This window comes from Perognathus longimembris, chromosome 2 (genome assembly GCF_023159225.1).
Source record: "Perognathus longimembris pacificus isolate PPM17 chromosome 2, ASM2315922v1, whole genome shotgun sequence".
Lineage (NCBI taxonomy): Eukaryota > Metazoa > Chordata > Mammalia > Rodentia > Heteromyidae > Perognathus > Perognathus longimembris.
This window is the reverse complement of record NC_063162.1, coordinates 149,897,192-149,924,982: the sequence shown is the minus strand read 5'-3', so window position 1 is coordinate 149,924,982 and position 27,791 is coordinate 149,897,192. Positions and strand designations below refer to the sequence as shown.

The 27,791-nt window shown below is 46.2% G+C and overlaps 1 protein-coding gene across 1 annotated transcript; it reads right to left on the bottom strand.

Annotated features, from left to right (window-relative positions):
- Positions 1-1,098: 1,098 nt before the first annotated feature.
- On the bottom strand, positions 1,099-23,143 carry Znf212 (zinc finger protein 212). Its single transcript, XM_048340445.1, has 5 exons — positions 23,031-23,143; positions 5,418-5,807; positions 5,205-5,331; positions 3,984-4,076; positions 1,099-3,217 (listed from the first exon to the last, which is right to left on the bottom strand). The coding sequence occupies exons 1-5, from the start codon at positions 23,052-23,054 to the stop codon at positions 2,349-2,351; spliced, it is 1,503 nt and encodes a 500-aa protein (XP_048196402.1). The 5' UTR covers positions 23,055-23,143; the 3' UTR covers positions 1,099-2,348.
- Positions 23,144-27,791: the final 4,648 nt, after the last annotated feature.

The window sequence follows — 27,791 nt, the reverse complement described above, 5'->3', positions numbered from 1 at the left end:
TGTTCATCTAACTTGCTCCTTCCTGTGCTTCCAACAGTCTCCTCCCTGTTTTCTTCTCAGCACCTCTCGGCACAGACTGGCAGTCTGGGACAGCTGGAGCAGATGGGAGGTTCATCTGTTGCATCATTCGTGGAATGCCTGTGTGTAATCGCCTGTACATCCCCCTCAGTTTAGCTGTCCTTGCAGCTCCTGGGCGTGCCAGTGCGGGCACAGAGACCCTGACATTTGGACTTGTACCCTCCAGAAGCGATAGCACCTGTGGTTACATGAGCTCTAAAGCAGGCTGAGACCACAATGCCTCAGAACATAGGTCAACAATGGTGAATCACAAGAGTTGTTTGAGAACTACTTTATTTTTGGCCAGAAACAGGACTTGAACTCAGGAACCTGGCACTCACCAACTTTACTTGTTCATGATTGACACTATCACATGAGACATGCCTCCAGCCCAACTTTTTGTTGGATAGTTGGATATGAGTCTTAAGGATTTTTCTGACCAGGTTGGCTTTGAACCGTGATCCTGTAGGTCTTAGCCTCCTGAAATGTTAGGATTATAGGCATAAATCACCAGCACCCTGGTGCTCAAGACTTTTTTTCTTTTTTTTTGGTGCCAGTCTTAGGGCTTGAACTCAGGGCTTGATTACTGTTTTATGAGTTTTTTTTTTGGTTTCCCCCCTTAAAGTTAGTGCTCTGTCACTTGCACCCCTGTTCTACTTCTGACTCTTTGGTGGTAGTTAACTGGAAATAAGAAACTCGTGGGCTTTCCTGCCCAGGTAAAGAAATTAAAACAATACCTAGCACTGAAGTGCTCAGTATATGTTACCAGTGGTTTGACTATTACACAGCTGTCCCTACCTCCAGAGAAACTTCCTTGCTTGCTTCATGAGGAGACTTCACTTTGCTGGAGAGCCAAGACTAAATTTTGTTATTTTGCTCCCACCTCACACATACACACAATGGAAGTCAGGAAACTGGCTACATTAAACCACTCCACAAACAGGAGGTGGAAAAATCAGGACAGGACACAGCTCAGGTACCTTTGGTGCAGTACACATGGAAGTCTAAGCCAGCTTCCGGCACAGCGGCCTAGTTGTGGTATTTGCCTTTCTTTACATGGTACTCTGTCTCCCTCCCAATAACCAACACCCAAGTGGTCAGCTCTCCACTGCTGTGCAATGGTCCTCCAGGTATGTTTGTTCATATCCTCTTCTTGTCTGTCCTACACCCCAACCCTTTGGCCCCAGGAGTGTTAGTGTTCTTGACAAATGGAGAAAACATCTGACATCAGTCTTTTTTTTTCTTTTGCTGAAAGCAGGTTTTATTCTAGGCAACTGTAAATCATCCAAGAAGACATTTACGTAAGACCCAGGAGCCATGCCCATTGGGCAAATACTCCACACGTGTGAGGCAGCACTGCACTTTTGTCCATCACCTCTGGGACAGAATTGGGAACGTGTACTCTGAACAACCTCAAGTGACAACTCACAAAAGGAACAAACTCAAATAGCAGTGTCTAACCCAGCAGGTGCACAGAGCCAGGGCAGGGTGGGGGAAAAGTCCTGGGGAAAGCCTGCAATCCCCACCACTGGCCCCTGGCTCCCGTGTAGTTTGCATTCTACCAGGGAGTTCAGGGTCTCCCATGCCCTCTTGCTCTTGGTCCTTCTGAGCAGTGACCACCATCCCGGGGAAGCCCAGTTCTCTAGCCAAAGTGTGGGTGGGCTAAAAGAGCCCCATGAACGATTCCCTCCTAGAGGGTAGGCCCAATTCCTATATTAGGAAAAACTTCAACTCTTGAAATAAAAATTTTTTAAAAGTGTTGGGCTATATAGTTTTAAAATCATTAAGAATCTAACTACAAAAAAAGGGTCTTCAAAGCAGGATAAAGCAGTTAATTTAAATTATTTCTACCTATTAACAACAAAGAAACTACAAAAAAGGAAGTGGAGGGTCACATCACCCACAACTTTTCCACACACCAGCTCACTGCTGCGCCCTTCCTCAGCTGCGGGAAGATGGAAATTTCTGGGAGAAGCCCTAGAACTGGTCACCAGTCCCTGAGGGGCCAGAATGCCAACCCTAGCCCCTGAGTATGAGAAGGATGAGGAAACTAGACACCTGAAGGGGCCAGAGATAGCAAACCCAGCTGTAGGGAGACTGAGCTGAGACCCCAGTCCCGCTCCACTCCCGTGTCTCAGGACGGCCTTGGGGCTTGGCCCCAAACTTGGTCAAGGGAAGGCAACTCAGAGGCCGTTCCCCTCAGGATGCAGTCAGTCCCTGACACCACACAGTGTCTCTTCGGGGAGATCAATGCCACCCCTCTCCGCCCCCGACGGCGAGGGGCTGCACCCCTAAAGTAAGCCATTAGGTCTTCCTGGCTCTGGGGCTGGCCCTCCCCGTTCCCGCTGGTGGATTTTCTGATGCTGCAGGAGGTGTTGCTTCTGCACAAAGCTCTTCTCGCACTCAGAGCAGCTGTAGGGCCGCTCGCCCGTGTGGATGCGTTGGTGCCGGACCAGGTCAGATGGGTGGCTGAAGCTCTTCCCACAGTACCCACAGATGAGGGAGCTCCGGCTTTTCCTCCAGGGGATATGGCCCGGCAGCGCAACAAGGCTGTTAGGTGAGAATCTTTCCTGGACATGCGGGCCGGCGCTGGGCCCTTCCTGCAAGTGGCAGCGCTGGTGGGTCATGAGGCTCAGCTTACAGCTGAAGCTCCTCTGGCACACATCACACTGATGCAGCTTTGTCTTCCTAGCCTGTGGTTTCAGCCGTGGCCGGGGCCGGGGCCTCTGGCTCTCCTCTGGCTCTGTGGTAGGGTGAGGCTCCCATCCTGAGTGGCTCTGAAGATGTGTGACCAGCTGGTGCTTATAGCGGAAGCTGATCTCACACTCAGAACACTCATAGGGGCCAGAAGTGTCTCTTTTCAGCTTCGGGACCTGTTCACATTCCTGACCCAAGAGTCCCTGCCTGTGGGATTTCTGCTTCTGGGGGCAGTCCAGAGTTCTGCCACTGACAGGGTCTCTGCTGTCCTCAGTGGGCTCTTCCAGGTTAGAGTCCCCGGGGCCTGATTCTAAGAGGACAGAACCATCCTGATCATCCCAGAGCTCAGCCTGCTCTGAACTCAGGAAAGCCTGCTCTTCAGCAGCACCAGCGAATCTGCTAGGAAGACTTGCCAGGCCCTCCTGCTTGTACAGCGCCTCCTGCTTGCCCATGGCCCCATCCACTGCAAGAAAGACCAGCAGCAAAAGATCACATTCCGACACCTTTGGCATCTCCAGGGCTAAACTAATACCTGAGGACTTCAGAAGGGCTCAAAGCAAAGCTTGGTTGGGAAAAATGTAAACTGGGATAATCAGGAAGAGGGTGAAACTGACAAGGTTCTACCATTTACTGGAAATGGGAATATACTGCTCTTAGAGAAGAATGTTGTGGGAGTTCTCCAAAGCTGTCTACAAACTAATTCATCTCCATGAAAAATGACAATATGCTGAACAACCATACCAAATTTTAGGAGTGTTTATCAATTTAGATAAAAGTACACTAAATTCTCAGCTTAAAAATTTGTGTGTCCATCTGTTTACAAATACCTTTCCAGCATCTCCTCTCAAGATGCTCTGACCTGCCCATGAAAAAGGGGCTGTACAGTCTTCAGGACCCTCTGGAGGTTTGGCAGTTCAGCAGTGGGAAAGCTCCTTGTAAGCTACAGGAACCTGCAGCATACGGATGAGGGAGCAAGATAGAATATTCTGGGTTTTTTTTGTTTGTTTTTCCCCAGTCCTGGGGCTTGAACTCAGGGCCTGCGCACTGTCTCTGGCTTCTTTTTGCTCAGGGCTAGCACTCTACCACTTGAGCCACTGCATCACTTCCGGCCTTTTCTGTGTATGTGGTGCTGAGGAATCGAACCCAGGGCTTCGTGAATGCTAGGTAAGCACTCTACCACTAACTAGGCCATATTCCCAGCCAGGATAGAATATTCTGAAGTAACTCACCCAGGTGGGCACCATGGGAGCCTTCTTCCTCCAAGTCACCCAGCATCTCTGTACCCAACTCTGCTTCTTCTTCTTCTGGCTGACCAAGGACCTCTGGGTTGGGAAGAGCACAGTGTGAACCCAGCAGAGTTAGCACTGCCCACACACTGGTCAGGTGCTGATGAAAGAGACCCTGGCAGGGAAGCAGTGCTAAAACGAATCCTAGACATTATTCCAGCTCACTGCTATTGCCACTGCCCCAGGCTCGGGCCCTGCTGTTTGCCTCTCCACATGATGTAGTTCAAGTCTTGCCAGGGTTCTTTGGGTATCTAATTTCATCCCTGCTGAGACCAAGCCAGGTAAGGTAAAGTAGGCTGTGACAGGCAAGAAAAGAGACCCAGCTAAGGTCATCTGGTCACCTCTAGTCCATTGTTATTTTCTTCTCCTTGCTCTGGTCCAGCCATACTGGCCTCCTTGATACTTCTTGATGGGCCTACACTTTAACACGGGATTCTTTTTGTTGTTCGTTAGTTGTGGGGCTTGAACTTGGGGCCTGGGTGCTGTCCCTAAGCTCTTTTACTCAAGTTTAGCGCTCTACCACTTTGAGCCACAGTGTCACTTCCAGGTTTCTGGTGGTTAATTGGACATAAGAGTCTCATGGCCTTTCCTGCCCAGGCTGCCTTTCAACCGTGATCCTCAGATCTCAGCCTTCTTAGTAGCTTGGATTACAGGCATAAGCCACCAGTGCCTGGCATTTCTTTGTTATTGTTGTTGTTGCCAGTCCTACACTTGAACTTAGGGCTTGGGCGAGGTCCCTAAGGCTTTTGTGCTCAAGGAATAGTGCTCTACCACTTGAGTCACAATTCCACTTTTGGTCTCTCAGACTTGCCTGCTTCAAACTGGGATCCTCAGATCTCAGCCTCCTGAGTAGCCAGGATTACACATGTGAGCCACTGGCACCTGACTCACAGAGACTTCCTTATCAAATTATCTTAAACAGCAAAAACAATGTGAGGAACTCTAGCCAGGCATTTTGATGTAGTGTAATCTTGTCTATTAGCAAATAGTCTTAAGAAGTGACACAACACAGTGTGAGCCCTCTGCAAGGGGGCAGGCCTGGACACTCCCTTTCTCCTCCTACCTAGCATAGGCCCACAGACGATCCAGGGCCAGCCAGAGTCACAGATGTAGTTGCAGTCACTAGCTACTGGCCAAGAATCTTAGGGTAAGAACTGAACTCACTGAGAGAGACCAGCGTCTCGTAGTTGCTCTGCATCACATTTCTGTAGAGCTCCTTCTGCCAGTCCTCCAGGTTCTCCCACTCCTGCTCAGAGAAGCAGACACCATCGTTCTCAAGAGACTTGGACACCTACAGTCACAAAAGACACACATGAGCATCTCAAGCACAGCCATTTGCAATCTTGGCTAATAACGTTTCATCCTCAATGGGGTTACCTTGGGGGCCTCGCCCTTGCTGCCTGGGGGCAGGCGCAGGACCCAGAAGTTTCTGTTTCGCAGCAGGTTCTCCATGTTCTCCAGGCGCTGCTGCAGCAGCCCGTACTCCTGCAGCAGGGTCCCCAGCACAGCCCACTTGCCCTCCAGCTGGTTGCCCAGCTCCACAGTGTTCTTCTCGCAGTCGGCCAGCTTCTTCTCAGCTGTCCCCGTGCGTCCCTCCAGGTTCTGTAGCCGAGCAGCCTGGGACTCCATTTTCTTCTCCACAGCCTGAAGAGCAGCCACCACAGTCCAGAGAGAGATCTCTGCGGTCTGAAAATAAGGGCTTTTGTCTCCCGTTTGAGAAGGAGGCATGGAGGAGGCCAAAGGTGTGGAGCGCCTTTTTCTCCTGTGCTGAAGGAGTAAGAACATAATCAGTCAGACCAAGACCCTTCCAAAACCAAGTAAAGCAAAGCAAAGTCTTTATTATTATTATTTTTCCAGTCCTGGGGCTTGAACTCAGGGCCTGGGCACTGGCCTTGAACTTCTTTTACTCAAGGCTAGCACTCTACCTCTTGAGCCACAGTGCTACTTCTGGCTCTTTCTGTTCATGTGGTACTGAGAATGGAACCCAGGGCTTCATGCCTTCTAGGCAAGTACTCTACCACTAAGCCACATTCCCAGCCCTGAAGTACTTTCTTTTTTGGTCATCCTGGGCTTGGACTCAAGGCCTGAGTACTGTCCCTGGCTTCTTTTTGCTCAAGGCTAGCACTAGCACTAGCACTCTACCGCTTTCCACTTTGTGGCTTCTAGCACTTTTTACAGATAGGTTGGAAGGTACCAATCTGAGCAGAAGAGTAACTCCCTCCTCTTCCGCATGATAACAGGCTGGAAAAAATGATTAAACCAAGTTTCGTCTTATTTTTTCTTATTATTTAGAATGATGAGAACAATTCAAATGTCCATCAAACAAATTCTGGTTTATTATCCACATAGGTTATACAGTGAATTGTGTCTTGCTGAAGAAGTTTTGCTGTGGCCTTAATTCCTGTAGCTGAGAGTACAGAAACAGCGTCCATTCCAAAGGTAATCAAGTTATGAGATCATTATTGTGGGCTCTATCCAGGAACCTGTGGTATCCTTATATAGTCTCCAAAAGTCAGCAAAAGTATAAACCTCACGAGGACCAACTCTGTAGATAATAGCTTTAGGCTTCTAGCCTCTAAAACAGAGATGACAAATTTTTGTTGTTCAAGCCAGTGGTATAATACTGAGCTACAGCAGTTCTTGGACACTACTGCTTTACAAGGCACTACTCAGCAATAAAATGGATCAAGCTACAGCCATGTGTAAACAATATGCTGGGTTAAAGAAGCCAGACACAAAAGGCCACATACTACAGTATTCCATTAGGATGACATTCAGAAAAAGGACAATCTACACAGAGAGATGGTTGTCCAATAGGAGGGAGAGAAAGAGAAGAACTAATTAAAAAGGAGTGCCACGGAACTTTCTGGATGATGAAAGCATTGATTTGGTAATGACAGTGACTCATATGTCAAAATTCATTAAATACTGGGTGCCAGTGGCTTGTGTCCCCATTTTAGGTCTACCTTCCACATGAGAGAAAACATGCGTGGTTTGTCTTTTAGTTGGGCACAACTCACCTAACATGATCTAGGTACACCCATTACCCTGCAAATGACATAAAAGCTTCCCCCCGCCCCCAGCCGGTTCTGGGGATTGAACCCAGGTCACTGCATGTCCTAGGAAAGACCTTTGCCCTTAGTTTACATTATTTTGGCATACATTAACTGCACAAGGAGCTGGGCACTGGTGGCTCATGTCTGTAATCCTAGCTACTCAGGAGGCTGAGCTCTGAGGATCACAGTTCAAGGCTAGCCTGGGGGAAGTGGCATGGTGGCTCAAGTGGTAGAGCACTAGCCTTGAGCTGAAGAGCTCAGGAACAGTGCCCAGGCCCAGAGGAGTTCAAGCCCCATGGACCGACAAACAAAAAGAAAGTTGATAGCCCCGTTCTCACAATTGCTGGGAGCAGTGCCTCACGTATTTAATCCTAGCTACTCAGGAGGCTGAGATTTGAGGATCACAGTTCAAAGCCAGCTCAGGCAAGAAACTCCATGAGGAGAGAGAAAGATGGCGCCGACACAGTAGGGAGGCACCCCGACTCGCTCCAACTGAATAGCGAGCTGGGAACTCCAACACCCAACACCCTATCAAGAACCCAGCAAAACCAGCAGCCAGAAGCAGTGGAGAAACTCAGGAAAACAAAAAGGAGCAAAAATAAGAGCCGAAAACCTACACAGAGCCGGAGAATCTCTGGGGCACCCTCCCCCCACCAGCCGACCCTGGCCCAAACAGGGCCAGGCTGGGAAAGGGGAACACGGCGAACGGCAGAAAGGCTGCCGGGAGTGCAGAATTCAGACAGCGGGAGACCCCACGGTCACTAGGGAGGGTGCGGACCAAGACATACAACGGCAGCGACGAGAAGTTCGGGTCCACACCGGGTTCGGACAGACGGCAGCTGGGGAACCCAGTGCGGCAGAAGGAGGGAACTGGGGAAGCCACCACAACACTTCGCCACCCCCTGAAGGACCAACGGCTGCACGGGACACACACACAATCCAGGACCAGTGAGTCCCGGACCCATTACCCCCTCACCCAACAGGAGACCAGCTATCAAGAGACCCAAGCCCTACAAAGAAGCTAGATCTCCCTCCCCACCCCGAGGGAACAAAGAACCCCCAAATCAGGCGGGAAGCTTCCATCAGGCGCTGGGAAGTCAGTTTAGCAGGGGAAGGGCGGAGCAGCCCCAAGGCCACACAGGATCCAGATCTGGCCGAACAGGGGCCGGGGGACAGCCGGCAGTGCAAGCCCCACCTGAGGCGCCTGGACCTCGTGGACTCTTACAACTAAAAATCACAGGTGCTGGTGGGCAATACCAGCAGAGCAGGGACACCTGGGCCTGATCATGTCCCCCTCTCGCAGCGGAGGTGAGGTCTGAGGGTGCTAGCCCACTCCCGGACAGTCGATCCCACTGGGCCCCACACATACCGCCCCCACCAACGGACTCGCGGGAGGGTGCAAACACAACCCAACAACCTGGGGCTCGCTCTGGGAGGCGTACCCCGCTAAAGTTGACAGGGCCACAGCGCCAGCGCCTGTTGTAGCGGGCGCACAGCGCACAGTTGTGCGGGACCCTGGCGACAGCGCCCGCTCTGGTAGGCGTACCCCGCACTGGTGGGCGGGGCCACAGTGGCAGCACCTGCTCCGGTAGACACCACTACACAGGAGGGAGGGCAGAGCTACAAACCAAACCTGAGAAGCCAGCCACAGATTTCCAGATGCACAAATCACAAAGAAACATAACACAGTTCATCAAACAGCAAGCCAACTTGCCAGCTCCAAAAAGCAGCACGACTGAAGGGGAGATGGAGATTAAAAAAACAAATGAGGCCATGTTAACAGGAATGATGGAAAGCATCAGAAATGAAATCAGAAAACAATTCCAGGAGTTTAGAGCGGAAATCTTGAAGGACACCCAGGAAGCCAAGAAAGAAATGGAAGCAACAACGGATACAATGCAAGCCTCCTTTAAAGAAAATCTTAACATCCTGAGAATTGAAATGCATGAAAGAATAGATTTAAAATACAACTCTTTAAAGGAAGAAATTTCCACGATCAGAGCTGATCTGACAACCATAAATAGCTCTCTGACATCCATAAACTCCGCAATTGAAACCATAACACAAAGAGTGGACCATATGGAATCCAGAATCTCTCGCCTGGACAATGAAGCAGCCGACAGCAACCAGAAAATTACCACACTCCAAGAAAAGGTGAAGCTTCAGGGCAGACTAATCCAGGAACTAATGGACAAAGAAAAGAGATATAATCTGCGCATAAATGGAATAGAAGAAGGAGCCAAATACCAGAGCAGAGGGCTTAAACATGTTCTCAATAAAGTTATTGCAGAAAACTTCCCCAATCTCACAGGGGACCCCATCCAGGTAACCGAAGCCTATAGGACACCTGGCAGGCCAGACCCCAGAAAAGCCACCCCAAGGCACATAATATTCAAGACTTCAGACATCAAGATTAAAGAGCAAATTCTGAATTCAGCCAAAGCGAAGAAAGAAATTTTCTACAATGGGAAGAGGATTCGAATAACAGCTGACTTATCCACACAAACTTACCAAGCACGAAGTGAGTGGAAGAACACCATCCAAGTACTTCAGGCTAACAATATGCAACCTCGGATCAAATACCCAGCGAAATTGGAGTTCACATTCGAAGAGAAAACCAGATCTTTCCACACCAAAGAGGAGCTAAAGGAGTATGTGAATAAAAAACCACCCCTACAGCGAATTCTAAGAGGGGAGCCCCACCCAACAGAGATCGTACAAGACACACAGACAGAATCAGAAGGAAACTACAATAGCCAAAGTCCAACAGAAAGAACAGCTCACTAAAGAAAAGAAAAAAAAAAAAAAAGAGGAAAAAACAGCCCAACAAGAAAATGGAAGGAGAAAAAACACCCTTATCCTTGATCTCTTTAAATATAAATGGTTTAAACTCTCCGAGAAAGAGGAGCAGACTGGCAGAATGGATTCGCAAACAAAAAGTTGACATCTGCTGTCTACAAGAGATCCACCTTACAGCAAGGGACAAAAACAGGCTCCAAATGAAAGGATGGAGCAAGATCTACCAAGCAAATGCACTTACCAAAACGGCAGGTGTAGCCATCCTGATCTCAGACAGGCTGGACTTTTCATTAAAAGCAACTCAAAAAGACAAAGAAGGACACTACATATTAATACAAGGAAAAATCCAGAATCAAGACATCACGGTGATAAATGTATACTCACCGAACAAAAGAGGCCCTACATATGTCAAGCAAATTCTCACAGAATTACAGAACAAGATAGACGCAAACACAATCATAGTGGGTAACCTTAATACCCCACTCTCTCCAAGAGACAGATCCAACACCCAGAGGATTAGCAAGGGAGCTGTGGACATAAGTAACACCATTTCCCAAATGGATCTGACAGACCTATACAGAACCTTCCACCCTACAGAGACCCAATACACCTTTTTTCAGCAGCCCATGGATCATATTCCAAAATAGACCACGTCATAGCCCACACAAAGAACCTCAGCAAATACAAAAGTATTGACGTCATCCCATGTATTGTATCTGATCACAGTGGATTAAAGGTAACCCTCAACAACAAAGGATACCACAGAGGCTATACACACTCTTGAAGGCTAAACCCCACACTGCTATCCAACACTTGGGCCACAGACCAAATTGAAGATGAAATCAACGAATTCATAAGCCACAATGACAATGAAAACACATCACAAAGAAACCTATGGGACACAGCTAAGGCAGTACTGAGGGGCAAGATCATTGCCCTCAGCACTCACATTAAAAGAATGGAAGCAGAGCAGGTGAATAACCTCACGATGAAACTAAAACAACAGGAGAAACAAGAAATGACAGAATCTAAAACGACTAGGAGGGGAGAGATCACAAAGATTAAAGAAGAGATAAATCTGATTGAAAATAGAAAGACCATTCAACAAATAAATAAGACTAAAAGCTGGTTCTTTGAGAAAATAAACAAAATTGACAGACCCCTTGCAAGACTTACAAAAAAAAGAAGAGACTCATATACATAAAATGAGGGACTCCACCGGAAAAATTACAACAAGTACACACGATATTCAAACAATGATAAGGAGCTATTTCCAAAACCTCTACTCAGCAAAAAACAGTAATTTTACAGAAATGGATCAATTCTTAGAGAAGTACAAACTGCCCAAACTGAACCAAGAAGAAATAAATCAACTAAATAAACCAATAACTTACAGTGAGATACAGGAGGTAATCAAGAACCTCACAACAAAGAAAAGCCCAGGCCCAGATGGATTCACCAACGAATTCTACAAAACCTTTAGTGATGAGCTAATACCAATACTCTTCAAACTCTTCCGCGAAATAGAAACAGAGGGAGAAATCCCAAACTCATTCTACGAAGCTAATATCATACTCATTCCCAAACCAGGCAAAGACCCAACAACAAAAAAAAGAGAACTACAGACCAATATCACTAATGAACACAGATGCAAAGCTCCTCAATAAAATATTAACTAATAGGATCCAGAAACTGATCAAGAAAATCATACATCATGACCAAGTAGGCTTCATCCCAGTCACAAGGATGGTTCAACATCTGTAATTCACCACATAAACAGATCTAAAACTAAGAATTACATTGTTATCTCAGTCGATGCCCAAAAAGCCTTTGACAAACTACAACTTCCGTACCTATTAAAAGCTTTGGAGAGAACAGGAATAGATGGAACATTCCTCAAAACAATAAAAGCCATATACAACAGACCAACTGCTAATATCATATTAAATGGAGAGAAACTTAAATCATTCCCCTAAACTCAGGAACAAGACAAGGATGCCCACTCTCCCCACTTCTTTTCAACATAGTGCTGGAATCCGTAGCCATAGCAATAAGGCAAGAGGAGGACATCAAAGGGATCCACATCGGCAAGGAAGAAATCAAGTTATCCCTATTCGCAGACGACATGATCTTATATCTGAAGGACCCAAAAAACTCAGTACCCAAACTCCTACTACCTAATAAACCAATTTGGCAAAGTAGCAGGATACAAAATCAATCCACAAAAGTCAGCAGCTTTTCTGTACACCAGCAATAGACAAACAGAAAAGGAAATTATGGAAACAATTCCATTTACAGTAGCCAAAAAAAGAATAAAGTACCTAGGGATCAACTTAACCAAGGACGTGACGGACCTACTTAATGAAAACTATAAAAATCTAATAAGGGAAATCAAAGAAGACACAAGGAGATGGAAAGACCTCCCATGCTCATGGGTAGGCAGAATCAATATAGTGAAAATGGCCATATTGCCCAAATTGTTATACAAATTCAATGCAATACCTATCAAAATCCCAGCCACATTCTTCACTGAAATAGAGAAACCAATCCATAAATTCATATGGAACAGCAAATAACCGAGAATAGCCAAAGCAAATCTAGGCAAAAAAAGCAGTGCAGGAGGTATCACAATACCAGACTTCAAGCTCTATTACAAGGCCATCATAACAAAAACAGCATGGTATTGGTATAAAAACAGATCGGAAGACCAGTGGATTAGAATTGAAGACCCAGAAATAAAACCGCACTCTTACAGCCAACTGATATTGGACAAAGGAGCTAAAGACATACAATGGAATAAACAGAGCCTCTTCAACTACTGGTGCTGGGAGAACTGGGCAGCCATATGCAGAAAACTCAAAGTAGACCCAAGCCTATCACCATGCACCAAGATCAACTCAAAATGGATCAAGGACCTCAATATCAGACCTGAATCCTTGAAACTACTGAAGGACAGAGTAGGAAAGACACTAGAACTTATTGGCACAGGAAGGAACTTCCTGAATAGAGTCCCAGGGGCACAACAAATAGGGGAAAGACTCGACAAATGGGACTACTACAAATTAAAAGGTTTCTGCACAGCTAAGGACATAGCCACCAAAATAGAAAGACAGCCAACGATATGGGAAAGGATATTTACCAGCACAGCAACAGACAAAGGCCTGATATCTGTCATCTACAGAGAACTCAAAAAACTAAGCCCCTCCAAGCCTAATAAACCTATTAGGAAATGGGCAAAGGAGCTAAAGAGAGACTTCACAAGAGAAGACATAAAAATGGCAAAGAAACACATGAGGAAATGCTCAACATCCCTGGTAGTAAAGGAAATGCAAATAAAAACAACCCTGAGATACCACCTCACCCCAGTTAGAATGGCCTATACTCTGAACTCAGGCAACAACAAATGCTGGAGGGGGTGCGGGGAAAGAGGAACCCTTCTCCATTGTTGGTGGGAGTGCAAATTAGTACAACCACTTTGGAGAACAGTATGGAGGTTTCTCAAAAAGCTCAATATAGACCTACCCTATGACCCAGCCATACCACTCCTAGGCATCTATCCTAAACAGCAAAACCCAAGGTATCAAAAAGACATTTGTACTTCCATGTTTATCGTGGCACAATTCACAATAGCCAAAATATGGAAACAACCCAGATGCCCCTCCACAGACGAATGGATCCAAAAAATATAGTACTTATACGCAATGGAATACTACATAGCGATTAGGAATGGTGAAATATTGTTATTCGCAGGGAAATGTTCAGAACTCGAACAAATAATGTTGAGCGAGACAAGCCTAGAACACAGAAAACAAAGGGGCATGATCTCCCTGATATATGACTGTTAACAAAGGGAGACGGAGAGACAGTAGAGACCAAGTCTGTGAAACCAAAAACTGCTTGTCAAATAGTATTCCCCACAGGATTGGGGCAGCGACCCAACAGTATGTAACTAAAACCAAACAATTACTCAACATATAAAGGTCAAAAATTGACCTCTCAGGGGAATACAATAGCTCAAAAGCTAGGTATATATGTTCATATAAGACTACTGTCGACATATGGTCTAATATCGACATTACATTTAAAGCCCTAGGCGAACTTTCTTGGGCATGGCCACGTGGCTACTGTATATGTTCTTGATACATTGTATATTGTATATATCTACCTGACCTAGAGAAGAGATAGAAAAACAGGACATAAGATATCACAAGAAATGTACACACTGCCCTACTATGTAACTGTACCCTTTTTTGCACAAAACCTTGTCAAAAAATTTTGTGTTCAATTAACAAATTAAATTTAAAAAAAATTTGTGTTCAATTAATAAACAAATAAATTTAAAAAAAAGAAACTCCATGAGACTCTTATCTCTAATTAACCACCAGAAAACCAGAAGTGGCTCTGTGGCTCAAGTGGTAGGTAGAATGCTAGTCTTGAGCTGAAGAGCTCAGGGACAACACCCAGGCCCAGAGTTCAGGAGCCATGATGGACACACACACACACACACACACACACACACACACACACACACACAGCCTGGGCATGAAAGTAAGTCCCTATGAGACTCTTACTTCCAATTAACTACTCAAAAACCTGAAGTAGCGCTGTGACTCAAAAGTGACTAGTCAAAAACCTGAAGTAGAGCTGTGATTCAAAGTGGTAGAGTGCTAGTCTTGAGCAAAAGAGGTCAGATCCAGTGCCCAGGCCCTGAGTTCAAGCACTACAGCCAAGATAATAACAACAATAATAATTGTACAAGGAGTTAGGGTTAGTAGATCTAACTGGTACATGATAATTATGCAGGACTCTAGGCAGTTACACACAGTGAGACAAAAGGATACTCTTAGGGGAGGAACATAAAGTCACAATAACCTATGTGTGTCTGATCATAAAAATAATATTTATAAAAATGAATACATGTATGAAACTGTAACCCCTCTGTACATCACTTTGACAATAATTGTTCAGAAAAACAATAAAATACAGCAAAAGGAAAATCTGAAAGAAGAAAAAAACCCAAATGAATACAAACAAGATGTTTTTCCTTGTTGTTTTGTCTTGTTTGCTCATATATCTGTCTTTGGGAAAAGGAGGGGCACAGAAATGGAGGCACAAAGGGTGAACAAATGCAGCAGTGGTACTCACTAGACACTATATTGAAAATGAGCTATACAATTTGTGGGTGGGGACTGGAGGGAAAACCTGAGAGTGAGGGAAGGGGTAACATTGTTAAAAAAGATGAACTCATGGGCTGTGAATGTGGCTTAGTGGTAGAGTGCTTGCTGAGCATGCATGAAGCTCTAGGTTCAACTCCTCTTTACCACATCAGCAGAAAAAGCCACAAGTGGCAGCTGTGGCTCAAGTGGTAGAGTGCTAGCTTTGAGCAAAAGATCAGGGACAGTGCCTAGGCCTTGAGTTCAAGCCCCAGAACTGGCAAAAAAAAGAAAAAAAGAAAAAGTAAAAATAAAAATAAAAATAGAAAAGAAATGTATTTATTACATGACTCATGTAACTGTAACCCATCTGTACATCACCTTTATAAGAAAACTACAATTGGGGAGTGGGAATATGGCCTAGAGGTAAACTCATCTCGTATAAATGAAGCCCTGGGTTCAATTCCCCAGCACCACAAATACAGAAAACGGCCAGAAGTGGCGCTGTGGCTCAAGTGACAGAGTGCTAGCCTTGAGTAAAAAGAAGCCAGGGACAGTGCTCAGGCCCTGAGTCTAAGCCCTAGGACTGGCAAAAAAGAAAACTACAATTGGATTCCTCGTCAGGGAACCAAAAAAAAAAAAAAAAAGAAATAGAAAAAAGAGAAAACTACAATTGAAGTCAAACACAAAACAACAAACACTGTAAAGTGATACTTCAAATGAACTTGGTATTCAACTCAGATATATGTTTTTCTTTTTTGTGTCAGTTTTGAATGAAAGAGGGAACAGATGTTACAAAACAAAAGTAAAGTAATGACATTATCACCCAAAATGGAAGAAGTGGTTTTATTGTTAAAGTTCATAGACTTCATAAGCTATGTAGAGTAGAATGATAATTTTCATCATTGATAAGATTAAAATGTGTACTGTGAAATATATGTAGTAATTTAAACTCAATTTTTTTAAAAAAACTGCTTGTTCATACAAACCATATTACAAATATTCAATAGTTCCATGTACCTGGTAACTATAGCAATGAATAGTCAGATACCAAATTTTTCCATTATCTTGAAAAGTTCTACGGGATATACTACACTTTTTTTGTTTCTGGTTGGTCATGGGGCTTAAACTCTGGGCTGGGTGCTGTCCCTGAGCTCCTTTGCTCAAGGCTAGCACTCTACCACTCAGAGCCACATCTCAGAGCTTCATGTGTAGGAGGCAAGCGCTCTTGCCACTAGGCCATATTCCCAGCCCCTAAGGTCATTTTCCATCTTTTTTTTTTTTTTTGGCCAGTTTTGGGGCTTGGATTCAGGGCCTGAGCACTGTCCCTGGCTTCTTTTTGCTCAAGGCTAGCGCTATACCACTTGAGCCACAGTGCCACTTCCCACTTTTTCTGTTTATGTAGTGTTGAAGAATCAAACTCAGGGCTTTGTGCATACTAGGCAAGCACTCTACCACTAAGCCACATTCCCAGCCCCTTTCCATCTTTTTTTTTTCCTTCTTTTTTGTTCTTTTTTCAGGAGGGTATCAGTACTGGGGCTCAAAGTAGGGTCTCAAAAGAGAAGCTTTTTCTGCTCACAGTAAGCTGTCACTTAAGCTACTCCTGTAGTTAGGCTTTTTAAAATTTTATTGCCAGTCCTGGGGCTTGAACTCAGGGCCTGAGCACTGTCCCTGGCTTCGTTTTGCTCAAGGCTAGCATTCTAGCTCTTAAGCCACAGCGCCACTTCAGGGTTTTTCTGTATATGTGGTGCTCAGGAATCGAACCTAGGGCTTCTTTGTGCATGCTAGGCATGCAATCTACCACTAAGCCACATTCCCAGCCCAGGCTTTTTTTTAAAAATTGCTAGTTAATTGGACCCAAAGTCTCCAGAAATACAGTATACCTCCTCATGGTAAAGTTTTCAGTAAAAGATCTTTCTTTCTTTTTTGGTTGGTTGTGGGGCTTGAACTCAGGAGCAGGGCATGTTCTAGAGCCTCTCTGTGCTCAAGGCTATCCCTCTAGTACTTAAGTCACAGCCTGTCCCTTGCAGTTTTCCAGTAGGTAATTGGAGATAAGAATCTACTGGGGACTTTTCTGCTGAGGCTAGCTTCTAACCTCCATCCTCAGATCTCAGCCTCTTGAGTAGTTAGGATTATAGGCATGAGCCACAAGCCCCAGGCCACTAAAGGATTATCTTAATCTGATTTCCCCGCCCCCCCCCCCAAAATCACATATAACTTAAAATTTTCTGGACCATAAAAATAAAAACCTGGGACTGAGACTATGGCTTAGTGGCAAGAGTGCTTGCCTCACATACATGAAGCCCTGGGTTTGATTCCCCAGCACCACATATGTAGAAAATGGCCAGAAGGGGTGCTGTGGCTCAAGTGGCAGAGTGCTAGCCTTGAGCAAAAAAGCCAGGAACAGTATTCAGGCCTGGAGTTTAAGGCCCAGGACTGGCCTAAATAAATAAATAAAAACCTGCATTAAAAACCAGCTTGGAGGGGCTGGGAATATGGCCTAGTGGCAAGAGTGCTTGCCTCGTATACATGAGGCCCTGGGTTCAATTCCCCAGCACCACATATACAGAAAATGGCCAGAAGTGGCGCTGTGGCTCAAGTGGCAGAGTGCTAGCCTTGAGCAAAAAAGAAGCCAGGGACAGTGCTCAGGCCCTGAGTCCCAAGCCCCAGGACTGGCAAAAAAAAAAAAAAAAAAAAAACCCACAAAACCAAACAAAACAACTTGGAGATCACATACTGCCTGCTCATCAGGCAGGATAAATTGTGGGAGAATTGGGGAGCACTAGGAGTTAGTCTGCCTTGGGAAACCTAGAATCCATGAAACTGCAAGAAGGAAGACATTTGTATTTCCAAAGATTTTTTTCAATGCTCAACTTCAGTTAAAACATCCTCCTTATATAAAGTGGAGAAAAGTTCTCAGCAAAACCACAGGCATGCCAGGAAGAACTAAGCTGCTCTTTCCTTTCCTCATCTTGAAAGCATCTAGATTCCGGTTGGACCTTTGCCAGAGCTCATTAGTACTCAGTACCCTGATCTGGAATAGAGAGCAGCATCAGCTTAGAAAATGACTACAGCCTGCTGGGACCTGAACCAGATATGAAATGTGTATGACACAAGATTGTTCACAGCTGGATAAGTAAGAATCCTCAGAACATGGTCTCCTAGTCTAAGATGCCTGAGTAGACAGACTCAGCAATAGCAAGAACTTCTGAGAGCAGAATTTTCTCACATCTACCTGAGGGAAGTTTATCAGAAGAAAATCTGCATAATCTGGAATTATGAAACTAGACACCTTCTATTCCAAAGACAAAACTATAGTAGACTGGGATAGTCATATGAAACTGCCACAAAATGTGAAAGAACCAACTGGCTCTCAGAATAAGCAGATTCCCATGTGAAGCACCCCTGTGACATCTGAGTAACTTGGCCATGTGCCACACTAACAAACACAGCTCCGACATCCTCGAGAGGTCCAGCCAGGATGTGGTAGTGTGAGGCTTCAAATGCTCCATGAAAGATTTCCAGATCTACCTGAGGTCTTCCAGCTGCAACAAACCTTGGCTGAAGTAGCAGCAGCACAAGTGCTATCCAACTACAATGAGCCTCTGAAGCTTATTCACTGCTGAGGCTAGGGGGGCAGGGGAGGAGGGCTTTTCTGTCACTAACTTCCGGAGGCATGGTGGACACTTCATTTTACTTTAGTCAAAGAGAGAGCATGAGGGCTGGGGATATAGCCTAGTGGCAAGAGTGCCTGCCTCGGATACACGAGGCCCTAGGTTCGATTCCCCAGCACCACATATACAGAAAACGGCCAGAAGTGGTGCTGTGGCTCAAGTGGCGGAGTGCTAGCCTTGAGCGGGAAGAAGCCAGGGACAGTGCTTAGGCCCTGAGTCCAAGGCCCAGGACTGGCCCCCCCCCAAAAAAAAAAGAGAGATCATGAGCATGATTACCCAAAAATAAAAATCAAGCTAGGAGGGCTGGGAATGTGGCCTAGTGGTAGAGTGCTTGCCTCGCATACATGTGGCTCAAGTGGTAGAGTGCTAGCCTTGAGCACAAAGAAGCCTGGGACAGTGCTTAGGCCCTGAGTGCAAGCCCAGGACTGGCAAAAAAAAAAAAAAATCAAGTTAGGAGCCAGGCACTGGTGGCTCAGTCCTGTAATCTTAGCTACACAGGAGGCTGAAAGCCAGCCCAGGCAAGAAAGTTCGTGAGACTTTCTCCAATTAACCACCAGAAAACAGGAAGTGGCACTGCAGCTCAAAGTGGTAGAGCACTAGCCTTGAGCTGAAAAGCTCAGGGACAGTGCCCAGGCCCAGAGTTCAAGCACCATGACTAATAATAATTACAATAATAATAAAATCAAGCTAGGCTGGACACAAATGGCTTATGCTCAGGAGGCTAAGCTCTGAGGATCACTGTTTGAAGCTAGCTTAGGCAAGAAAGTCTATGAGACTCTTATCTCCAGTTAACTACCAAAAAGTTTAAGGACAGTACCAGACCCTGAATTCAAGCCCCAGGACAGGTGTCCCCAAGTGCATGGGTGTGCATGCATGTACGCACACGCACATGCACAAACAAACTTGCACACAAACTTGCACATACACAAGTAGTGAAGGGAGCTTTAAGAGAGCAAAGTCTCTCTTTACCTGACTTATGTAACTGTTACCCAACTGTACATCATCTTTATAATGAAATTCTTAAATATGTAAGACTAAGTATTAAACATTTAATACATAAATGTCCTTTGATTAATAAAGTGACATAAAAATTCGAACAAAAAGCTGGGAATATGGCCTAGTGGTAAGAGTGCTTACCTCGCATACATGAAGCCCTGGTTCAATTCCCCACCACCACATATATACAAAAAGGCCAGAAGTGGCATTGTGGCTCAAGTGGCAGAGTGCTAGCCTTGAGCAAAAGGAAGCCAGGGATCATGCTCAGGCCCTGAGTCCCAGGCCCAGGACTGGCAAAAAAAAAATTCTAACAAAAAAAGAGAGAAAGAACACATGTGCAGTTGAAATAGGCAGGGGAGTTTTACTTTTAACTTGGTCATTCCAAGAAAGGGTCTAACTGCCTGGTGGTTATAGTGGACCTTGAAGTGCTTACTTGCTGGATGATTGCTTATCCTTCTCCAAAAGTTATGACTTAGGAGAAACCCCTGGCCTGGCAGACCTGACGTCCACCTTAGACCCCATTAACTTCTATGAGAAATGTAAACTACAAGAGCAAGGTTGCAATCGTGGAGATGAATGGTAGTCCTCTGCTTCTGAAGTCTTCGATTACAATGACCTGAAATCCAGGCATAAAAACACTGCTTTATGGAGAAATCCTTTTAATGACAGTTACTGTCCAGGTCATCCTTTTCCTCAGACCAGCCATCCCCATAGCTTCCTTAAACCCCAAATCACATTGGAACCCTTTCCCAAGCAGATAAACCGCCTGAAGCCAAAATGAGCAGCTACCCAATCAATATGGACAAATCCAGGCAGTGGTCTTCATGGGAAAGGGCTTGTGGATAAGTCTCCAGTGATTAGCATCCCCCCAAATACCATTTATCTCAGCAAGACCCTGAAGTCCCTATGGCTTCTGTCTGCTCTTAGCATATGGTAAGAGCCACAAAGGGGATTTGGATGAAGGAATGACATGCATGGGTTTGAATCACTTCAACAACAAAATGCTTTTAGCCAGAACCAGTGGCTCATGCCTGTAGTCCTAGCTACTAAGGAAGCTGAGATCTAAGGATCACAGTTCAAAGACAGCCTGGGCACAAAAGTCCCTGTGAGATTCTTCGCTCCAGTTAACCACTCAAAAACTGGCAGTAGGCTGTGGCTCAAGTGGTAGTGCTAGCCTTGAACACAAAGAGGCTCAGGGAAAGTGCCCCAAAGGGACTAAAAAATGCTTGCAATAAACCTCTATTCTTAGGCTAGGCGCTGGTGGCTCATGCCTGTAATCCTAAGAGGCTGAGAACTGAGGATCATGGTTCAAAGCCAGTCCAGGCAGGAAAGTCTGTGAGACTCATCTCCAATTAAGCACCAGAAAATCACAAGTGGCACTGTGGCTCAACTGGTAGAGCACTTGAGCTGAAGAGCTCAGGAACAACACCCAGACCCAGAGTTCAAGCCCCATGACCAACAATAAACAAGCAAACAAACAACAATTTAAAAAAACAACCACTGTTCTTTAAAATTACTGCTCCCAAAATAAAAGCTATTTTTGGAAATGACTGGAAAAAATTCCTTAGGAAAAGTTTTATCATAAAGAATATTATATCATTTTCAGAGAAATGGATGGACCTAGAGCAAATCATGTTAAGTGAGGTAAGCCAAGCTCATGTTTTTCTCATATGTAGAAGCTGGTTCTAATATACATTAAAGCATAATAAATTATATAGGACTCTAGACATTCACACACAGTGAGACCACAGGAGAATCCTCTTGGGGGAGACACAAAAGCGCAATGCCCATGTGCCTCTAATCATATAAAATATTTATTAGAAGGAACTTCAGGAAATGGAAGAACTTCAGGAAATGGAAACGAGGATTTTTTTTTCTTGTTGCTGTTTTGTTTTCTTTCTTTTCTTTTCTATTCTTCCTCCTGAGTAGCTAGGATTACAGGCATGTGCCACTGGCACCTGGCTATGTTTTTTGGCGTGGTTTTTTTTTTTTTTTTTGGCTTGTTTATCTGTTTTTGGAAGGGTAAGGGAGGGGCACAGAAATGGAGGGACAAAGGGAGAATAAAGGCAGCAGTGGTACTCACTAGACACTATGTTGAAAATGAACGATACAACCTGTGGGTTTTCCAAAAGGAAAAACTGGGAAAGCAAAGGAAAAGGTGACATTGCCCAAAAAGAAATGTCTGACTTGTGTAACTGTAACCTCTGTAAATCATCTTTATAATAACAATTAAAAGAAAATAATCATAGATAAGTGGAAAACACCACAAGCAGTACACAAGATTTGTTTATTCACACACGTAATCTCTTGGTTTCCTCTGTCCTAGATCTTCCACGCTTAGTAAGGGAGGGAAATCTGAACAATTTGTGGGGTGAAATGCCCTCTGCTCTACCCACTCTCCCACTGCTTTGGGCTTTCAGCATGTCAGTTGTATTATCTGTTGAGTTTCCATGATTGATGACACATCCTAAAACAGGGCAATGGTGAGAAAAGTCCACCGACTTAGGATCCCATCTGTGAGTTCCTGGGAACTGAGAATGAAGATATAAAAAGAGTGGAAGCGCTGCAAAGGCACAGAAAACGTAATATTCTACAATGAAGTGCTTAGTCAAGTCTTTGTCAATTACATCTCTTCTTGGCCGGGCACCGGGTGGCTCAAGCCTGCAATCCCAGTTCCTAAGAAGATAGAGATCAGGAGGAGGGTGACCCTGAGCCCGGCCTAGGTAAATGAGTTTTGCAAGACACCCCCTCCCCCCATCCCAACCAACAATTTGGGCAATGGGGCAGGCACCTGTGATCCTATCTATGTAGCAGGAGCAGGAAGGTAAGACCACAGACTCGGGCCAGTCAGGGGAAGAAGTAGGAGGAAGAAGAAGAGGGAGGAGGAAGAGGAACGAAGAGGAGGAGGGGGGGGGAAGGAGGGGAGGAGGAAGAAAGAGGCCCTAGAATTCAAACCGCAGAACCTCAAAACAAACCAACCAACCAACCCGAGGGACGCCGGGCGCCCGCGCTCCGCGCTGCCCGGAGGCTGAGCTCTGCCGGTCGCCGGGGGCCCGGCAGCGGCGCGGAGGGGCCTCCGGGCTTCCCACCCGCAGTGGGGTCTCTGAGGCACGAGGCAGAACGTGCAGGGGCACGGTGACACAACTCGGGACGAGCCCCGCGCACGCTTCGCTTCCGAGGACGGCGCCCGGCGAGCGGCCGCGTCGGCGGGAGCCCGGCCGCCCAGCGCCCGGCCGAGGACCCGCGCGAAGCCCCGCCCCGGTCGGCGGCGGCTGCGCCATCCTCCACAGGCCGCGGGAGTGCGCGTCTTACCCGAGCGGGCGCCGACTCCGCCATGGCTCCAGCCGTCTCTCAACACCCGCTCCCGCCCGCTAGTCCGCGAGTCGCGCGCCCGTCCGCTCGACGGCCGGACCCGGAGGGAAGCCGCCGCCGCCGCCGCTGCCGCCGTGTTGATACAAAGTGCATTCTGGGAGCAGGCCCCGCCCCACCCCCGCGCGAGAGCGGCCGCCGCTGCGAGTCTCGTCGCGCGGCAGTGGCCTTGCGCCCCCGTGCGGCGGGAGGGTGAACAGCAGCTTGGAATTCCAAATGGGAGGCTAGCGCGATGGTGTCACCAGAGGGCTCCTTGCCTGTCACCCTAGCCGCTCAGGAGGCTGAGATCCGAGGTTCGAGGTTCAAAGCCAGCGCGAGCGGGAAAGCCCCCGTGACACTCTGGTCTCCAGCTAACCATCAGGACACTGGAAGTGGCGCTGCGCTAGCCTGGAGCTGAAGAGCTCAGGGACAGCGCCCAGGCCCAGAGTTCAAGCCCCTGGACAGACCAAAAAGCAAAACAAAACAAAACAAGAGTGCTCAGTTCTCAAAGTCAAGTGCACTTTCTGAACTACAGGCAAACCCCATGGGCCTTTGATAGGTACAATATGCAAAAGTTGGATTTCAAGGAAAAACTATGTAACCTACATGGAGGAAAGAGATAGCCTCCCAACGGGGGAAGTGATGTTCTTCCCCAACGTTTACCTGTTGTTTGGCTTTTCAGAAATTAGAAACACAGTTTCAGTATGCCTGTTGTTGTGTCAAAGGTCAAGGTCTAACCAAGTAGCCTATTATGTATGGTAATCACATGCCTTGAAAAATCCAAGATATCTTTGATTAAAAATAACTGATCTAGTGCTGGTGCTGTTAAGACTGTGTTCTGAGTTCTGGTTTGATCATTGGATTACCGTGTTTGCACCATATTGTCTCTAACAAGGCCATGAATGAAAGTGAAATGAATTTCCACTTTGATAAACATGAAGCTCTTACTCTTAGGACCAAACTAGTGTGTGTGTGTGTGTGTGTGTGTGTGTGTGTATGCTAATGCTAGTACTGGGCCTTGAACTCAGGGGCTGGGTGCTGTATCTTAGCTTTTTGGTTCAAGGCTGGTGCCCCACCACTGGAACTGCAGCTCCACCACTTTTGGCCTTTTGGTGGTTAATAACAGATAAGAGCCTCATGGACTCTCTTGCCTAGGTCAGCTTCCAACCGTGATCCTCAGGTATCAGCCTCCTGAGTAGCTAGGATTACAGGCATGCCATAGATACTCACTTTCAGATCCGATTCTTTAGGTGCCAGTGAAGAGTTCCATCTTAAAACTCATCCCCACCTAAAACCAACACCCTCCTCCATTTCAATACTTAGACCTATTACACCTGCTGGTCATTCTCTGCATCTTTCATTACCTGAAACAATCTCCTTCTTATTCATTCAGTTCACATGTTAATTATCTGTGTCTCCTCCAATAAAATGTCTTTCTACTGAATCCATTATTATTATACTCAGACGTACCCCCAAAGCTGGGTACTGGTGACTCATGCCTAGCTACTTAGAAGGCTGAGGTCTGAAGATCACAGGAAAGCCCATGGAACTCTTATCTCCAATTAGCCATCTAAAAGCTGCAAGTGGAGCTGTGGCCCAAATTATAAACTATACTAGTTCGAGTGACAAGAGTGCAAGAACCTTAATTTCAAGTCCTGGTATTAGTATGCACACACACACACACACACACACACACACACACACACACGTGCCCCTCCCAGTAATTTTGAATAATTGATTGGTGAATCTGAGAGTAAGGCTATGAAAGGGCTTCCCCAAGAGAAGGCATGATTTCCAGGACAAAACTGATTGGAGTTTGATTGAGTCATTTATAAATCTAAAGAATGGGCCAAGACTAGCTGGCCAAAAAAAATACTGCTGAAGTCTGACCTATTCCCTCAGGCCAATGAGCACTTGCTGCCAGATAAAGAAATGTATCATGATTATGGAAACAGACACATCAAGACACAGGGTACTGAGCCACTAAACCGTTCTGTCAGAAATCTGATGCCTTTGTTGCATTTCTGTGCAGGCTTCCATGTAGCTTTGGAGAGAAAACATGTGGGTTAGTCTGATGCAACTGTCAAGTACATCCTCAAATTGTTAAACTGACAGTCTGGCTTGGCCATTGGGCTCTAGTGAGTCCGTGCGATTCATCACTCAGCATCGAGAACGCTGGGCCTGGGGCTCTGGAAGGGGGTTGAGAGCAAGTTTCCAGCCCACCAGGGAGGCAGCACCAGCTACTGAAAGCTTTGCAGAGATGGTAGAGGGGAGTAAGTCAGAACGTGGGACCATCCGTGTCCTGGCCCAGCAATGCTACCTATTATTAATGTTTGCCTACTTTGGGTGAGGCTTTAACTGTTATTTTTTTTTGTGGTGGTACTTGAGCTTGAACTCAGGGCCTGGATGCTGTCTCTTGGTTGACACTCTACCACTTGAGCCACAGCTCCATTTCTGGGTTGTTGGGTTTTTTTGTTTGTTTGTTTTGGTGGTTAGAGTCTCATGGACTTTCCTGCTTGGGCTGGCTTCAAACTGCCATCCTAAGATCTCAGCCTTCTGAATAGCTAGGATTACAGGCATGAGCCACTGGCCCCCGGCTAAGGCTTTAACTTCTTGCTACTGCCATCCCATCATTATTGCAGGATCATAGTAGTTAATCCCAATGACTTGTGCGGATTCAAGTCAAATTTATGACAGTGTTACAGAGGAAGATCTCAAGGAGTGCTCCTGATTATTAGTATTCCTCTAGTCCGGCTCCTTCACAAAGTGATACCGCTTTTACTATCTTAGTGCTCTTACCTCCCCACCAAGACATGAACCCTTCGTCGTTGGGGTGTTAATAGAACTAGAACAAATAATTTATGTTAAGTGCTTCTGTAGCCGAGTTGCTGGCATGCAGCAACTATTCACAAACAGGTTCTTGTTTCTGCTTCGCTTTGGCATTTACAAGATCCAAATCTTGTGCTACCATGACTTCACCAACCTAAGTGTTGCTTTGCACTTACTCTTACCCTTCCCCACAGACATTCAAATGTCCACAGCTGCCTCTTTCTTTCCTTATGTGTCAGTACTGGGGTTTGAACCTAGGGCTTTGCACTCTTGCCAGGCTTTTTTTGTTTTTGCTCAAGGCTGGTGCTACTCTACCATTTGAGCCGTACCTCCACGTCTAGCTTTTTTTTTTTTGCCAGTCCTGGGCCTTGGACTCAGGGCCTGAGCACTGTCCCTGGCTTCTTCCCGCTCAAGGCTAGCACTCTGCCACTTGAGCCACAGCGCCGCTTCTGGCCGTTTTCCGTATATGTGGTGCTGGGGAATCGAACCTAGGGCCTCGTGTATCCGAGGCAGGCACTCTTGCCACTAGGCTATATCCCCAGCCCCCACGTCTAGCATTTTGTTGGTTAACTGAAGTCTCATATATTTTCCTCTTGAGGATGGCTTTGAACCCCAATCTCAGCCTGCTGAGAAGGAAGGGTTTGCAGGTATGGTGCCTTGCTTCTGAATGGCTTCTTCGGGCTTTCTATTAGTGTCATTGTGGCAAGCTAGAAGACCAAGCACATTATCCAGGGGCCAGCCTCGGATACACACTCCCTTTCTAATGGCTTTGCTCTTGCAAACACCTTCTCTAGTAGATTTCAGGCCTAAAGAGGGCAAGGACTGAGGCTTACACTTGTTTATTCATTAGGTGTTTACTAAATGTGAAAAATGAGCCCAGCCCCCACCCCTCCTCCATCTCAGCCTCCCAGAATTCCCCTCCCTCTCACAGATGGGCAAGTAAGGAACTAAAGGGGCTGAGGTGATGAAGTTCATTTTGCTGACCATCCTTGTCTGAAGAGCAGCCGCTTTCCAGGCTTCGGCCGGTATCCAGTAGTCTGGTGGCAGTTGCAGAAGGAAGGAATCAGACTCCTGCCTGCCTAAACTTCCTAGGATGCTCGGGGCAAAAAGTCCAGAAAGGATACATTGAGCTGAGGAAGCAAAACATTTGGGAAGTTGAACACAGAAGCTCTGAGCAGTGGGTAGTGAGCGTCTAGGAGGAAACAAGTTTTACTCTTTCTGCCCCATTTTTTTTTCCCCCACTGATCTTTTACTCCATGCAACCATTTTTAATTGAAGCACTTAGAAGAACCTTTTTTTTTTTTTTTCTGAGCAGGGATGGTGAAGCTTGCCTGTAATCCCAGCACTGGGGGAGGCAGGAGGATCATAGTGTAGCTGAGGGCACTTTCTGTGGCGGGGCCCACTAGATGAGGCTCCAGGGAATGGTAGTCTTGGCTCTCACTAGCTAAACCTCTTTGGGAATCAGCTTCCTGAGAGTAAAAGGGTTAGACTCAAGCTATGTGCTCAAGTATTTTAAACACCTATTCCCCCCCCCCCCCAATATAGGGTTTGAACTCAGGGCCTGGGTGCCATCCCATAGTGTTTTTACTCAAGGCTCTCCTATTTTTTTTTGGCCAGTCCTGGGGCTTGGACTCAGGGCCTGAGCACTGTCCCTGGCTCTTTTTGCTTAAGGCTAGCACTCTGCCACTTGAGCCACAGCACCACTTCCAGCTTTTTCTATATATGTGGTGCTGAGGAATCGAACCCAGGGCTTTGTGTATACGAGACGAGCACTCTACCACTAGGCCATATTCCCAGTCCAAGGCTCTCCTATTTGAGGTGAGCACTTTACCACTAGGCCATATTCCCAGCCCTCAAGGCTCTCCTATTTGAAACACACCTCCCCTTCCAACTTTT

Excerpts from the sequence above, each read along its gene's own strand:
- Znf212 (XM_048340445.1), bottom strand. The coding sequence starts at position 23,054 with ATGGCGGAGTCGGCGCCCGCTCGG. Across the intron at positions 4,077-5,204 it reads CGAGACGCTGGTCTCTCTCA|AGGTCCTTGGTCAGCCAGAA; the intron begins GTGAGTTCAGTT and ends TTCCCAACCCAG. Across the intron at positions 3,218-3,983 it reads CTCCCATGGTGCCCACCTGG|TGGATGGGGCCATGGGCAAG; the intron begins GTGAGTTACTTC and ends TCTTTCTTGCAG.